At 36.2% G+C, this 17,735-nt stretch overlaps 1 protein-coding gene across 3 annotated transcripts in view; it reads left to right on the forward strand.

Annotated features, from left to right (window-relative positions):
- The window catches only part of CHM (CHM Rab escort protein), a 239,441-nt gene that overhangs the window by 28,018 nt on the left and 193,688 nt on the right, over nucleotides 1-17,735 (forward strand). For 2 of the 3 annotated variants that reach the window (XM_055564939.1, XM_055564941.1), the window contains exon 2: nucleotides 1,954-2,020. In XM_055564939.1, the coding sequence (XP_055420914.1) occupies nucleotides 1,954-2,020 (67 nt within the window). Of the gene's footprint in view, nucleotides 1-1,953; nucleotides 2,021-17,735 lie in introns of those variants that run through there. The other variant, XM_055564940.1, reaches the window with a different exon arrangement.

Genomic DNA, 17,735 nt, shown 5'->3' on the forward strand with positions numbered 1-17,735 from the left:
TAAATAGTTTATGTATACATGTTTATATATAAAGAGTTAAGGTAAAACGTTAGAACAATACAGTTTTTACCGTTACGAAGAACTAAGCGTACTTAGCTGTTTAGAATTTTCATTTCTTCCTCCTGTTTCCTTCTACACTGCAAACTTTCACTTTTTTTCCTTTGAATTATATCCTAAGTTCAGGTTGCAACTTTATAATGGCTTATTTCCAATAATTGATATTTAATGGCTATATCTACTACATTTGGTCAGAACTTCTCTTTTGAACTAAACGTTTTATACCCACAAAGTGCCCAGCACTGGAAAACTTGTTCTTCCATGAATGCAGATGCAGCTTTTGTTTAATGTGATTTTTAACTAGAAATTGGCTACATCGGTTGCTTCCATATGCTTGTTGCTTTTTTACATAGAGAAGATAAGCATTCTCTTTTCTTGAAATCTTTGATGGTTAATGTTTTGTTTAAACCGTTGCCAGAAGGATGCTGTTTCTTTTCTACTAGGTAAAAATTCAAGAGGACCATGGTATCTCATTGTAGTGAAAGAATCAGTAGCATCACTATAGAATTACACTAAACTAGCTTTGTTCATCTGACTGATATAAAATATTTTAGCCTCTGTTGAAATGGTAGCTCTTATGATAAAAAGTTATGGAAGAGTCTTGAATTTATAACATAGAGTGTTAACTAGCTGATGTAGCTGAACATCTGGATTTTTTTATTATAAAATTATCTTTGGTAAATATTTTTTTGGTATTGGTATTAATAATAGTAATATATATTTCCCTTTATGATAACAAAGGGGCTTCCGTGGTGGCTCAGATGGTAAAGAGTCTGCCTGCAGTGCAGGAGACCCAGGTTCAATTCCTGGGTCAGGAAAATCCCCTGGAAAGGAAATGGCTACCCACTCCAGTATTCTTGCCTGGAAAATCCCGTGGACGGAGGAGACTGGCAGGCTACAGTCCATGGGGTCACAAAGAGCCGGACACGACTGAGCGACTTCACTTTCACTTTATGATAACAAACTTTATGATATGGCTTAATTTAATTTCAAAACAGTAATGTTGTTATCAAACTACTGTATTAAGCAAAAGTGAAATAATGTATCATGTAAATGACCTTTTTAAAAATTAGTTAGCCTATTGCTTAAACTGAAAAATATATACCATTACCCCTAAGAGACAATGTGACTTGAAGTTAGATTTATGTTAAAATTTCAACTCTAGAGCTTTTTTTCTAAGCATTGGGCAGCAGGTTAACCAGTTTGCACCCTAGTTTCTTCTTCATCTCTAAAATGTATATGCAGATCCTTTTCTGTCAGTGCATTTGAGAGAATCCGATCAGCTAGTATGTGAATATAGTTTCTGAAACAAAATGCTTGTATGAGCAATATTTTGACATTTGCTCATTTATGGTACGGAGAAGGCAATGGCACCCCACTCCAGTACTCTTGCCTGGAAAATCCCATGGGTGGAGGAGCCTGGTAGGCTGCAGTCCATGGGGTCGCTAGGAGTCGGACACGACTGAGTGACTTCCCTTTCACTTTTCACTTTCATGCATTGGAGAAGGAAATGGCAACCCACTCCAGTGCTCTTGCCTGGAGAATCCCAGGGACGGGGGTGCCTGGTGGGCTGTCGTCTATGGGGTCGCACAGAGTTGGACACGACTGAAGTGACTTAGCAGTTAGCATTTATGGTAATTGGCAGATAAAAAGAATTTAAGTACTTGAGTTTTAAAATATCTCCCTTCCACATGATAAAATTTTCAGTATTACTAGTATATGTTAAAGAAGCATCATTCAAGTATAATATAAACTTTATAATTTTGAATACAAGAATGAGCCTCTTTTGTTAAACTCCTCTATACAACAGTGGTATGAATTGAATATTTTTTGTGCTATATATATATATTTTTTTTTTTTCTACATCCTAAATGATACAGGTGTATGTTTTTATAGGTTTGCCTGAATCCATCATTGCAGCTGCATGTTCAAGAAGTGGCCAGAGGGTTCTGCATGTTGATTCGTAAGTTTATCATTGGTAGCATTTGATACTTCCTAAATATCTCTATACAAAATTAAAATTTAAATATACATACATATGTGTGTACATGTATATGTCCAATATAAACTTTTAAAGTTAGAAAAATTATTAGAATTGTTTAATTTTCACCAAAAACATGTGAAATATATAATGTACAAGTTCTCCTATTATAGTTTGTGAAATAGTGATCTCTTTCCTTTGAGTATAAACCAAACGTACCATAACTTTATTTTTCACATGAATGATTTTGTTTTTCTAAATGATAAATAATTTTCCACAAGGCTTGGAAACCTCATACTTACCCTTTTAATCATATATGTATGTGGGTATGTAAACCCTGTATATGCTGTTGTATTTTAGATGTGGCATTCGATAGTTGAAGGAATCAGCTAATAGAGTATGTGATTTGCTTGAAAAAGCTAAACTACGAGTTTTCTAAAATATCTAGAACTTTGTTTTTTCCCCTTTTCCTTAAATGTGATGATAAAAAGGAAGTAAATGGAAAATTCAACATTAAGGTAAAGTATAAATCTTTCCATTCCTGCTTCCTTCAGAAACAAACCCTTAACTTTCCACCTGTCTATTTAATGCTTTTGACCTTTGTATTATTTCATGTTTCCTTTCTACTCCATTTTAATGAACAATTGTTCATTAAAATGGAGTAGAAAGGAAACATGAAATAATGACTTTATATTTTCTGTTTGATAGTAACAGGTTTTTCAAAATGCCAGAATGCAAAGAATAACTAGATTTGTTACAGCTTACAGTGCCTTCTCACATATTATCCCATTGTAAGTATGTAGGAATCCCAAAGTGGTATTAGTTCATTTACCCTTTCTAAATTTATTTTCAAAATATATTAATTCCCCAGTCATTGAATGAAATTTCTAAATTGAATTACTTTCTGTTCTTAAGTCCTGCCCTTGGAATTCTCTTTCAGTGTTATATGCACACACACACCCCACAGTGAACCGCTCAGTCGTGTCTGACTCTTTGTGACTGTAGCCTGCCAGGCTTCTCTGCCCATGGGGGTTCTCCAGGCAAGAGTACTGGAGTGGGTTGCCATGCCCTCCTCCAGGGGATCTTCCTGATTCAGGGATCGAACCTAGGTGTTTTGCATTACAGGTGGATTCTTTACCATCTGAGCCACCAGGGAAATCTGTTCTGTGTGCAACTGCTGTGTTAATGTCTTAATTCAGTCTTTTTGACATATGGATTCACATGCCAAAAAATGTGCTGCCTTGAATGCTGAGGTACTAGACCAGTATGCTTTAAAAAGGCTTAATAAGAACATAAATCAAATTTATTTCTGATAACATTAATTAACCTAAAACTGAAAATAAAATCTCAAATTTGCCAAAGTTATCTGCTGTGTTTGCACTGTAAGCTACTTCCTATATCAGCTTCTTTACACATGTAATTTAATACCCATCACAGCCAAGTGAGGGTGGTGTTATCCTAATTTAACAAATAGGAAATGTGGGCCATAGTGAGGTTAAGTAATAATTCTAACTTTACCCAGCTAGTGCATGTCTTTTTCTAAAACCCGAGATCTTCCCAGAATTAAGAATGTTTTATAAATCACATAGGGTTTACTGATAATATAAAATAAATTTTGATTAGGAATATAAGAAGTTAAATCTAATTTTGATAAGCAGTGAGTCAGAAAGACTTGATAATGTTAAAAAACTTATACCTTAATAAATAGTATTTCAAACTGACAGAACTTTTTCTTCTATTTTAGATCCTCACACTTGGTAGCTTTTGAGAATTTAGATACATCTAGATATTGATTTATAAGATGGTTTTCTGCTCTATGCCACGCTTAAATATTTTCTCATTTTTATTCATTTTTTCCATTATGGCTCTTCATGTTGCTGTTGCTGTTTGTTGTTCAGTTGCTCAGTCATGTCCTACTCTTTGCAACCTCATGGACTGCAGCATGCCAGGCTTCCCTGTCCTTCACCATCTCCTGGAGCTTGCTCAAACTCCTGTCCATTGAGTTGGTGATGCCATCCAACTATCTCTGTCGTCCTCTTCTCCTCCTGCCTTCAATCTTTCCCAGCATAAAGGTCTTTCCTAATGAGTTGACTCTTTGCATCAGGTGGCAGTATTGGAGCTTCAGCTTCAGCATCAGTCCTTCTAATGAATATTCAGGATTGATTTCCTTCAGGGTTGACTGGTTTGATCTCCTTGCATCCAAGGGACTCTCAAGAGTCTTCTCCAGCACCACAGTTCAAAATCATCAATTCTTTGGTACTCAGCCTTCTTTATGGTCCAACTCTCACATCCATACATGACCACTGGAAAAACCATAGCCTTGACTAGACAGACCTTTGTTGGCAAAGTAATGTCTCTGCTTTTTAATATGCTGTCTAGGTTTTTCATAGCTTTTCTTCCAAGGAGCAAGCGTCTTTTAATTTCATGGCTACAGTCATCATCTGCAGTGATTTTGGAGCCTCCAAAAATAAAGTCTCTCACTGTTTCCATGGTTTACCCATTTATTTGCCATGAAGTGATAGGACTGGATGCCATGATCTTAGTTTTTTGAATGTTGAATTTTAAGCCAGATTTTTCACTCTCCTCTATCATCTTCATTAAGAGGCTCTTTAATTCCTCTTTGCTGTCTGCCATAAGGTTGGTGTCATCTGCATATTTGAAGTTACTGGTATTTTTCTTGGCAATCTTGATTCCAGCTTGTGCTTCATCAAGCCTGGCATTTTCCATGATGTGCTCTGCATATAAATTAAATAAGCAAGGTGATAATATATCTCCTTGATGTACTCCTTTGCCAATTTGGAGCCAGTCTGTTGTTTCATGTCCAGTTCTAAATGCTGCTTCTTGACCTGCATATAGGTTTCACAGGAGGCAGGTAAGGTTGTCTGGTATTCTCATCTCTTTCAGAATTTTTCAGTTTGTTGTGATCCACAAAATCAAAGGCTTTGGCATAGTCAGTAAAGCAGAAGTAGATGCTCTTCTGGAATTCTCTTGCTTTTTTGATGATCCAGTGGATGATGGCAATTTGATCTCTGGTTCCTCTGCCTTTTCTAAAACCAGCTTGAACATCTTGAAGTTCTCAGTTCATGTACTGTTGAAGCCTAACTTGGAGAATTTTAAGCATTACTTTGCTAGTGTATGAAATGAATGCAGTTGTGTGGTAGTTTAAACATTCTTTGGCATTGCCTTTTTTAGGGATTGGAATGAAAACTGACCTTTTCCAGTCCTATGGCCACTGCTGAGTTTTTCAAATTTGCTGGTGTATTGAAAGTAGTACTTTAACAGCATCATCTTTTAGGACTTGAAATAGCTCAGCTGGAATTCCATCACCTCCACTAGCTTTGTTCGTAGAGATGCTCCTAAGGCCCACTTGACTTCGCTTTCCAGGATGTCTGGCTCTAGGTGAGTGATCGCACCATCGTGGTTATCTGGGTCTTGAAGATCTTTTTTTGTATAGTTTTTCTTTTTATTCTTGCCACCTCTTCTTAATATCTTCTGCTTCTGTTAGGTCCATACTGTTTCTGTCCTTTATTGAGCCCATCTTTGCATGAAACGTTCCCTTGGTGTCTCTAATTTTCTTGAAGATATCTACTCTTTCCCATTCTATTGTTTTCCTCTATTTCTTTGCATTGATCACTGAGGAAGGCTTTCTTATCTCTTCTTGCTATTCTTTGGAACTCTGCATACAGATGGGTTTATCTTCCCTTTTCTCCTTTGCCTTTCACTTCTTCATAGGGAAAGGAGAAGAGAAATAGAAGATTCATAGGGAAAGATGATTCAATCTTTCCCATGTCCTTTTATTTCCTTTTTTTTTGTTTGTTTGTTTTAGTTTTCTCCTTTGAGTTTTATTGTGATAAAATTGACATACAATACTGTGTAAGTGTAAGGTATATAGCATAATGATTTGACTTACATCATGAAATGATTAGCACAATAAGTTCAGTGAGCATTCATCATCTCACATAGGTACAAAATGAAAGAAATAGAAGAAAATTTTCCTTGTGATGTGCAGTCTTAACTTTCATATATAACATAAGGCAGTGTTAAGTTATATTTGTCATGTTGTAGATTATGTCCCTAGTACTTATAAGTATTAGTGATGTAATATCCCCATTGAACCTTTTGACTGCCTTCATACAGTACCCCCTCCCATACCTGCCCCACCTCCAGCCTCTGGCACCAGAAATCTGATACCTCTTTTCCTATGCTAGTCCTTTTATTTGTGCTTTATATCTACAATAGTACCATATATCCCTGTTCCATGTACATAGTTTCCCATACTTTATTAAAAAAAAACCTTTAAATTGTAGTTTTAAAAAAAGTAACATAAAACTTGCCATCTTAACTATTTCTAAGCATGTACAGTTGAATAGTTTTGAGTATATTCCTAATTGTTGTATAGCAGATCTTCAGAACTCTTTTGATGTTATAAACCTGAAACAGTATGCCCATTAAACAATAACTCCTCATTCCTCTTCCCCCCAGCTCCTGGCAACTCTCATTCTACTTTCTGTCTCCATGAATTTTACTTCTCTAGATACCTCATATAGGCTTCCCAGGTGGTGCTAGTGGTAGACATGAGATAAGGAGTTCAATCCCTGAGTTGGGAAGATCCCCTGGAGGAGGGCACAGCAACCCACTCCAATATTTTTGCCTAGAGATTCCCCATGGAAACAGGAGCCTGGCAGGCTACAGTATGTAGGGTCACATAGAGTCAGACCACTGAAACTACTTAGTACACATGCACACAAATACCTCCTATAATGGGAATTAGATATTATTTGTCTTTTTGTAACTGGCTTATTTCAAACAGTATAGTGTCCTCAAGGCTCATCTATTTTGTATCATGTGTTAGAATTTCCTTCCTTTTTAAGATTGAATAATATTCCATTGTATGTTTACCCAATACAACGTATTCTTTCATCTGTTGATAAATGCTTGACTCACTTCCACCTCTGGCACATAGTAAATAATGCTTCTATGAACATGAATGTACAAATATATCTTCAAGATCCTGCATTTAGTTCTTTTGGATATATACCCAGATTTTGGATTACTAGATCATATAGTAATTCTATTTTTAAGTTTTTTGAGAAACTGCCATACTATTCTTGATAGCAGTGGAAACTTAAAATTCTTACTATTACTTTTTCCTTTTTCTGTTTTTCACTGCTCTGTCTTGGTAGAGATTTGTCTATATTATTAGTCTTTTCAAAGAACCAGGTTTTGCTTTGTTGTAACTTTCTATGGTATCTTTGTTTTCTATCTAATTAATATCTATGCTTATCTTTATTGTTTCCATCCTTCTTTCTTTGGCTTGAGATTGGTCTTGTCCTTTTTCTGACTTCTAGAATTGAATTCTTAGTTCTTTGTATTTTAGCTTTATTTTTAGTGTGTTTATGGTTTTAGCTCCCTCTTAGGATCACAATAGCTATCTTGTATAAGTTTTAAGTCTTATAGCCATTATGATCTCTTTTTTGATCCATTAGTTATTTAGAAATATGTTTTTAAATTTGTAGATTTTTTATTTCAATATCTTACTGAATTTATAATTTTGAACACTCGTGACAAAACAGGAAAGTGAGAAAGTAAAGTTCTAATGTGCCTATTTATTCTTCCTGCCTGCAACCCACTGTTACCTTTTTATGTGTCCTACAATATGCTCACCAGAAAAAGAGGATGAGGAAAAAATATGTAAGTTTTTATCATGTTTAAATTTGATTCAGTACAGAAAAAAATCAGGATACTGAGTAGTTCCAGCACCATGGATTCCTCATTTTGCCTTTCTATGTCTGTACCCACCTCCTTCCTCTACCTCCCCTATTTCTAGCCTCAGCAACTTGATTTTAGCTGTATAATTTTGTCATTTTGAGGATGAAACTGTACAGTGTACATTTTGGCTTTGGCTTTTTTCACTCAGCATAGTTCATCAAAGTTGTTACTTGGAGATTTATCAATAGTTTTTTTTCCCTTTTTTATTACTGAGTAGTATTCTGTATTCTGTATGTATCATAGTTTGTTTAACCATTCACCTGTTGAATGGCATTTGAACTGATTCTAGTTTTTGGCTCTGATAGAATTGTTGTGTTAACATTTATCTATAGGTTTTTGTGTGTGTGAACTTAAGTTTTTATTTTTCTGGGATAAATGCTCAGCAGTTCACTTGCTGGGTCATATGGTAATGGCATGTTTATTTTAGTTTATTAAGAAATGCAGTCTAGTTTTCAGAGTGCCTATACCATTTTACAGTCCCACTAGCAATGTATGAGTGTTCCAGTTTCTGTTATCTTTGATAGCATTTGTTGTTGTTAAGTCTTTTTGGTGGGGGATTGAGGAGGGTTCAATTCTGGCTAGTATGTAGTGATATCTCATTGGGGTTTTACTTCACACTTCCCTAATGTCTAAGGATGTTGGCCAGTTTTCAGGTGCTTATATGGTATCTGTGTATTCTCTTTGATAAAACGTCTTCATGTCTTTAGACTGTTTTCAAGTTGGATTGTTTTACTGTTGAGTTTTGAGAGTTTTTCATACATTTCCTACCAAATATAATTTTTAATTATTCTTTTTTGAATAATCAATTTCTAATTTAATTACATTAATGTCAGATAATTAGCTCTGCATGATTTCAGTTATTTAGTATTTTTGAGAATTGCTTTATGGTTTATAACTATATGACTCCATGTGACTTAAAAGGTTTTTTTATGTTTTAGTATACTTTGTTTAAAGGAAAAATTGTACATTTTTAGAATGTTTTTATGAGTGAATTTAATGTAGAAATAAAGCTAAAAAAGAAAACTTTTGCTGATTGTTGGATATGGAGATCCATCTCTTCATTAGATCAAACTTGTTAATTTTGTTGGTTCAGAATATCTGTTATCTGATTGCTCTATTAATTGGGAGGTGTTTATTAGAAATCACTTTTACTGACTGTGGCATTCTTATTTTTTCTTTATAATTCTATTAATTTTTGCTTTATGTATTCTTGAGTATTCATAAAAGCATGTAGATTTAGATTTGATGATATCTTTATGTGGTTTACCTTATGTTTTTTCCCCCTGCTAATGCCTTTTGCCTTAAAGTTTGTTTTTTATATTACATAGCAATATCAGGTTTCCTTGTTTTTTCCCCCAAGATTTCTCCTCTGCCCTTTTATTTTCAGTCTTTCTGCATCTTAATATGTATGCATCTTACAAATAGCATGTAAGTAGATTTTACTTTTGGAGAAGACAATGGCACCCCACTCCAGTACTCTTGCCTGGAAAATCCCATGGACAGAGGAGCCTGGTGGGCTGCAGTCCATGGACACGACTGAGGGACTTCACTTTCACTTTTCACTTTCATGCATTGGAGAAGGAAATGGCAACCCACTCCAGTGTTCTTGCCTGGAGAATCCCAGGGACAGGGGAGCCTGGTAGGCTGCCGTCTGTGGGGTCGCACAGAGTCAGACACAACTGAAGCGACTTGGCAGCAGCAGCAGCAGCAACAGATTTTACTTTATTACTTCAATCTGGCAATCTCTTTTTTTAACTGAATTTAGTATATTTATCATGATTTACTAATATTTGTATATATTTCTACTCTCTTATTTGTGTGTTCTCTTTACTGTACCATTCCTTTTTTTCCTTCTCTTAGCTTTCTATCTTGTATTGAGTACAGGTATATTTGTACTTTTTCCCTCCTCACATCTGGATTTGAATTAGAGATGAAATTTCTCTTCCTTTGGTCTAGAATATGCTTAAACTTTTGGCATATATATTCAAATTAAACTTTCAGAGTCATCAAAGTACTTACTCTTTTCAAGCAATACAATGACCACCCCTCGCATATTTATTGCTACCTAGCATTTTGGTAATACTTTGACCTTCTATCTTTTTTTATTAATAGTTGATGTGCTGCCCTGGTGTCTCAGATGGTAAAGAATCTGCCTGCAATGTAGGAGACCCAGGTTCGATCCCTGGATTGGGAAGATCCTCTGGAGAAGGGAATGGCTATCCACTCCAGTATTCTTGTCTGGAGAATCCCACATGGACAGAGAAGTCTGCTGGGCTACGCTCCATGGGGTCACAAAGAGTCAGACACAATTGAGTGACTAACACTTCATTTTTTGTATTTAATACTTGCTTGGATATGCCGTTGTGTTTATCAGTCTTTTTTTTTTTTTTTTTTTTTCTTTGCTTACTCTTCATTCTGAAGACAATATCCTGCTTCCTTAAGTTCCTTCAACCTGAATGTTAGTATTAAGCTCTGTTTTTGTCTGTTAATGCCTTTGTTTCACTCTCAATCTCAAATTATAGTTTAGTTGATTCTGTGATTACACACTGAAGGTAATTTTCTTTCAGACTTTGTCCTTTAGCTTCTTTTGTTGTTGTTGAGAAATGTCATTCTTTGTTAGATGAATTCTCTTTTTTTTCTGATTGTTTTAATATTCTGTTTGTCCTTATAGTTGTATAGTAATTTGTTGAGGTGTGGATTTTATTTCTATTTATACTTATTCAGAAATTGTTTTGTTTCTTGAAATCAGATGATTTATGCCTTTTGTTGGTGGGAAAACACTCAACTGTTTCTTCAAACATTATTTCTCTCTTATTCTTCCTTTTAGAAATTCTCTTATGTATTGCACCTTCTCATTCTATCCTCTAGGCCTTTTAAGGGCTTCCCTTGTGGCTCAGCTCATAAAGAATCCACCTGCAATGTGGGAGGACCTGGCTTTGATCCGTGGGTTGGGAAGATCCTCTGAAGCAGGGAAAGACCTTTTAATATCTCGTTCATATTTTTCATCTTTTTACCTTTTGATACTACATTCTGAGTAGTTTCCTCACCTTTATCTTCTTGTTCTGGGTTTACCAACTATGGCCCACAGGTTAGTCACTTGTTTTTATTTATTTAATTTTGGTTGTGCTGTGTTGCGGTGCATGGGATTCTCATTACAGTGGCTTCTCTTGTTGCAGAGCATGGGGTCTAGACACACGGACTCAGTAGTTATGGCTCATGGACTTAGTTGCCCCATGGCATGTGGAATCATTCCAGAACAGGGATTGAACCTGTGTCCCCTGCATTGGCAGATGGATTCCCATCCACTGTAATACCAGAGAATTCTCCACTTGTTTTTTAAAATAAAGTCTTATTGGAATACAACCATGATTATATACCTAACACCTGCTTACATAGTGGCATATTGACTGTGGCTGCTTTTACACTACAAAGGCAGAGTTAAGTAGCTTCAACAAAAACTGTGTTACCTGCAAAGCCTAAAAATTTACTATCTGGCTCTTTATAGAAAATGTTTGCAGACCTCTAGTTCATTGGTTCTGTCTTGTTGTTATTGTTCAGTTGCTAAAGCATGTGCCACTCTTTTGCAACTGCATGGACTGTAGGCCACCAGGCTCCTCTGTCCATGGGATTATCCCATCAAGAATATTGGAGTTGGTTGCTATTTCCTCCTCTAGGGGATCTTCCTGACCTAGGGATCAAACTTGCATAACCCATATCTCCTGCACTGCAGGTGGATTCTTTACTACTGAGCCACCAGGGAATCCCAGTTTTGTCTTGTGTGTGTGCTCAGTTACTCAGTCATGTCCAACTCTTTGCGACCCCATAGACTGTAGTTCGCTAGGCTCCTCAGTCCATGGAATTTTCCAGGTAAGAATACTGGAGCAAGTTGCCATTTCCTACTCCAGGGGATCTTCCTGACCCATGTCTCTTGTGTCTCCTTAATTGACACTGTGCCACCTGGAAAGCTCAATTCTGTCTTGAAATATGTCTAATTTTTTATTTTACTTAGCTATTCTTTTCTTAAATGACATTCATTTCTAGGAGTCCTATTGAGTAATTTTTTAAAAGCTGTCATGTTCTTCCCATGTGTTTCAGTTCATTTTTTTAAAGCATGTGAAGTTTTATGTGAACTTCTTTGAGGTTTAATACTCCTGTTTGTTATTTTTCTATCTTCAGGGTCCGTACTTTTTCTTCTTTTCTTTCCCTAAAATATTTTTCCAGAGTTTTTTAGTGGTGCTTTATCTGTGGGAATGCTCTTGTGACCCGGCTAATGGGATATATTCGTACTAAGTGGTTTTGCATTTTCTTTTGCCTGGTCACCTGGTGCTATTACTGACTATATGAGTTTCCTGTTGCCCCTGTAACAAAGTGTCACATACGTAGTAGCTTGCTGCTCTTGCTCTTTGTCACTAAGTCATGTCCAGCTTTTTGTGACTCCATGGACTGTAGTCCACCAGGCTCCTCTGTCCATGGAGTTTCCTAGGCAAGAATAGTGGAGTCGGTTGCCATTTCCTTCTCCAGGTGATCTTCCTAATCCAGAAATCTCCCAGCATCTTCTTTGTCTCTCGCATTGTCAGGTGGATTCTTTACCACTATACCACCTGGGATACCCCATGTAGTATCGTATCACAACACAAAATTTATTCTTTTACAGTTCTGCAGGTCAGAGGTATGAAATGAATTTTACGGGTCTGAAATCAGGTCATAGGCAGCAGTGTTTCATTCCTTTTGGAGGATTCAGGGGAACATCTGTTTCCTTATCTTTTTCAGCTTCCAGAGGACACCTGCATTCCTTGGCTCTTGTCCCCTTGCTCTGTCTTCAAGAGCCCTCAGTTCCACCTCTATCATGCCATCTTGTTTTTCTGCCTTTGACTTTCTTGCTTCCCTCATAAGGAACCTTCTGTTTACATTGGGGCCTACATGGATAATGTAGGATATTCCTTCTACTTATGATACTTAATTTACATGTTAGCAAAGTCCCTTTTGCAATATAAGATGGCAAATAACAAAAAAGCTGTTATTCACAGCTTCTGGGGATTTGGATATGGGCATCTTTGGGGAATAATGGTTCCCCATTATTCTGTCTACAGCACTGGATCAAAACAATTTGTATGTTAATTTCTCAGCTTGATGATTCTTGGTTTATATGAGTAGTATGCATTAAAACATAGTCACCTGTGGTTCAAATTTGCAATTGTAAAGTCTCAGAGAAATTTTCCCTGCCGCCTACCACCTGCTTCAGTAATATTCCATCATATACTCTTGAAGTATACAGTATTCTCTTACATCTTTATGCCTTTTTTTCATGCTGACCTCTATTCTATGTGAATAGAGTACTCCTCCTTTAGGACATAGCTAGTATACCACTTTCTAGTGATGTATTCCTTAAGAATCCAAGTAGTATTAATTTTTCTATTTGTCTGTACTTTCAAGCATTCTGTATATCCTTGTAATATTTTCCATACAGTATTATTATTATTATTTATAAATCTGTTGGCCCTGTTAGACTCTTAGAAATTAGTGATCAGGTCTTAGTCATCTTTATATCCCCAGTGCTTGAGAGGTCTGGAATATAGCAGCTCTTAAATATTTGATGAATATTATATATGCCAAGCCACTGTTCTAGTGATGGGAATTTAGAATTACCTCATACATACTCAGTGCAACATTGGTCCTTGCTGATCTACAGGAAGTAGATTCACAGTAGTTTGTAAGAGAATCATCTGTTGATGAGAAAGTTGAAGTTTGCCTATAGTCAAACAAGCAGATGGCTGGGACAAAACTCAGATCTTAGTCCTATTCCAGCATTTTTCAAAATACACTACACTTTCTTTATTGTTGATGTACCTGTATATATTTATTAAAAATAAATTAGTTGAATTATTCTAACTAATTCTAATTTGTAGACAGTAGAAATCACTACCTTGCATTTTTGCTTATTTCTCAATTAAGTTCTACTGGTGAATAGATTTGGAGAAGGCAATGGCACTCCAGTACTCTTGCCTGGAAAATCCCATGGACGGAGGAGCCTGGTAGGCTGCAGTCCATGGGGTTGCTAAGAGTCGGACACGGCTGAGCGACTTCACTTTCACTTTTCACTTTCATGCATTGGAGAAGGAAATGGCAACCCACTCCAGTGTTCTTGCCTGGAGAATCCCAGGGGCGGGGGAGCCTGGTGGGCTGCAGTCTATGGGGTCGCACAGAGTTGGAAACGACTGAAGCGACTTAGCAGCAGCAGTTGAATAGATTAGAATCATGCTTTTCAAACTGTAGTGGTGGCATGTGAAGCCAAGGGATAGACAGTGGAGCATCTTCCTCTTGTATAAATTTTATAAACATTATAATGCATTAAAGTATTAAGATTTTTTGAACAAATTTTAGATTTGCGGTTAAATTGCAAAATTAGTACAGAGAGTTTCTGTATACACTTTATTTAGCTCCCCTTAATGTTAATATCTTCTGTAGCCATAGTACCATTGTCAAAACTTAGAAATTAATATTGGTGAATACTAACCACTAAACTGTAGACCTAATTTGAATTTCACTAGTTTTTTTTCAGTAATGTTATTTTTCTGCTTCAGGATCTAGTCCAGGATCCCACTTTGCTTTTAGTTGTTAATAGTTTCAAATCGTCTCCCCCAATATATACTAATGTTTGCCTAATGGTAATTTTCTGCATTTCTTCTATAAATAAGAACTGTTTCTTCTTTCTCATTTATTTATTAAATTATATATGTTATGTATAACTGTGGGTTAATGGATATTTTATTCTCTAGGTTATAATCTCATGTTGCCATTGTTTATTTTGTTGCTCAAATTGTTCCAGCTTTGGTCATTGTGAGTTCCTTTCAGTTGTTTCCTGTGTCATTGTGAAATATCCAATCCTTTTTTGAGCACTTCCTTACTTTCCGACATTGCAAGATGCTCCAGGCTCATCTTGTGTTTTCCCTGCTATAGACCTAGAAACAATCACTTATCCATGAGCCCTCTCTCTGTGTATTTGAGAATGAGATTTAGAAACCAAGCTCAGAGTACTAGATGTCATTCTTACTGGAGTGTTATGGTTTCAAGGTCTCTCAGTGGACAGAGCTAGTTAATATATTAATGTATATTAATCCATTCATACATACACATCTATATTTCTATGTTTGTCTACGTGTGCATGCTAAGTAGTTTCAGTTGTGTCTGACTCTGCGACCCTATGGACTATAGCCCACCAGTCTCCTCTTTCCATGGGGATTCTCCAGGCAAGAATACTGGAGTGGATTGCCATTATATATAATATGTATATAATACATATATATGTTTAAATACCAATACCTTCCATTGAATGGTGAGCATTTAAAAATATTACTTAAAATGGTTATATAATACAGTAAGATATAAACTGTACCAGAGTTTTTAAAGATGACATGAAAATTCAGCAGTGTGCTTACGTAGGACTACTCTAAGCTATCTCCTGATTTCCCTTAGCATAAACTTTCTCTTAAGCAATGAGAGCTGTTTCAAAAGAAATTTCAAGAAGTCTCATGTTACATACTTTATCTGCTCTCAGATGCTTGGTACACAGGTGGTTAGTAAATAATTTTTTGGTAAATGACTCAATATGAGAATGTATGAATGTGAAGAGGTCAGGAACATGGTCAGCGTTTGTAACCTAGCCATCTTGCTGGATGTGTATCATTGACTATACAGGAGATTGGAGATAAAGTAAATTAACACTTGCAATTCAACAATAACAAACATATCCTACCACATATCCTACCATCATGTCAGCATGTTAAGGACCTTGTCTTTGTATCCTGAACAACATCTTTGTGTAGACACTGCATAAATACTATTTATTGATTGCTTAGGGTTCAGGAGAGCTTACTTTTCATTTCTTGAAAGAATAGGATAAGAAAGTTTCTACAGAACATGTTTATTTTGCAGTTTTGACATCTTGCATTTTTTGGAAAGATTTTTCCAGTCGTGGAGAATGAAAGTTACTCTTATTTTTCTTTAATGTTTAAAAACAATCTAAGTTATGTAATATGATACATTGAGGATCATACTGTAGACAGTGGTGTGCAAAGTATGATCCACGGGCCAGCTGCTTGTCTTTGTGAATGAAGTTGTATTGGAACACAGACATGCCCATTTATTTATGTATTGTCTATGTCTGCCTTTGTTATCCAGTGGCAGAGGTGAGTGTTTGTGATGGAAAAGCAATGGCCTTCAAAACCTAAAATATTTACTGTCAAGCCCTTTAAAGAAAAAGTTTACAGACCACCCTCCTGCTATAGAGAATATTTTTAGTCTATATAAATGTATACTTTAACTGTTCTGTTCAAGAGCTAAATTCTGTATTAAGTAAAAATGGCAAAGATAGAATCAGAGAAGAAATAATGATTTATATTTTAAAATTCATTGAAATCCTGCTTTTACTTTTTTTTTTTATTACAAAGGCACTATGTATACAGTGTATCATGAAAGCAAAAATACAAAAGCACTTGTAATAACTGCTGTCACTTGTTATTTTATATTTGCCATAAACATTAGTTATGACATTTTTCTAAGCCATGCTACATTGGTTAGAATGAAAGAATAAGGGTCTATAATAAAGAGACCCAGAATCCACTGGCTTGAAAAATCATCCCCTGAGGTATTCCTTGATTGCATGGTCTAAACAGGGTTGCAGGTTTGCCCAGGTTTCACTTTCCAGAAAGGAGATAGAGCATGGATGATAGACCTTTGTCCTTTTAAGACTTGGAGTGGCGTATATCACATTTGTTCCTATTCCCTGGACGCACATCTGCATTCCCTTGGACATCTACATATAGTTACAGAGTTATATGGAGGCATGAAATTCATCTCTAGTTTGAGGGCCACATGTCTACTCCCAGCTAGGGGGGGAAAGGGGGAGATTTTGGTGAACAGGTCATAGTCTCTATAGTTTTCTTACAGAAGATGTATGCTTAAAAACAATTGAAGTATAGTTAAGGTACAGTATTACATGTGACAGGTATACAATATGGTGACTGACCATTTTTGAGGTATACTCTACTTACAGGTATTATAAAATATTGGCTATATCCCCTGTGTTGTATAATATGTTTTTGTAGTTTATTTTATACATAATAGTTCGTATCTCTTAATCTCCTACCCCTATAATGCCCCTTCCCACTTTCCTCTCCCACTGGTAACCACTAGTTTGTTCTCTATATCTGTGAGTCTTTTTTATATTCATTAGTTTGTTATATTTTTTTAGATTTCACATATAAAGTGATACAGTATTTGTCTTTTTTAGTCTGACTTATTCCACTTAGCATAATACCCTCTCAAGCCCATCTATGTTGTTGTAAATAGCAACAATTCAGGCTTTTTTCTGGCTGAGTGATAATTCCATTGGGAGAAGGCAGTGGCACCCCACTCCAGTAGTGTTCCCCGGAAAATCCCATGGATGGAGAAGCCTGGTAGGCTGCAGTCCACGGGGTCGCACAGAGTCAGACATGACTGAAGCGACTTAGCAGCAGCAGCAATAATTCCATTAAAACACACACACACACACATACACACGGACATGTGTGCATGCCACATCTTCCTTACCCATTCATCTGTTGATGGCCACTTAGGTTGCTTCCCTAACTTGGCAATTGTAAATAATGCTGTTGTAAGTATTAGGGTGCATGTATCTTTAGAATTAGTGTTTTTGGTCTTTTTTTTTTTTTTTGGCTACATACCCAGGAGTGGAATTTATGGGTCATAAAGTAGTTCCCTCTATTTTTTTTTTAATTAATTAATTTTTTATTGAAGGATAATTGCTTTACAGAATTTTGCTGTTTTCTGTCAAACTTCAGCATGAATCAGCCATAGGTACACATATATCCCCTCCCTTTTGAACCTCCCTCCCATCTTCCTCCCCATCCAACCCCTCTAGGTTGATAAA

Source organism: Bubalus kerabau, chromosome X (genome assembly GCF_029407905.1).
Source record: "Bubalus kerabau isolate K-KA32 ecotype Philippines breed swamp buffalo chromosome X, PCC_UOA_SB_1v2, whole genome shotgun sequence".
NCBI lineage: Eukaryota > Metazoa > Chordata > Mammalia > Artiodactyla > Bovidae > Bubalus > Bubalus kerabau.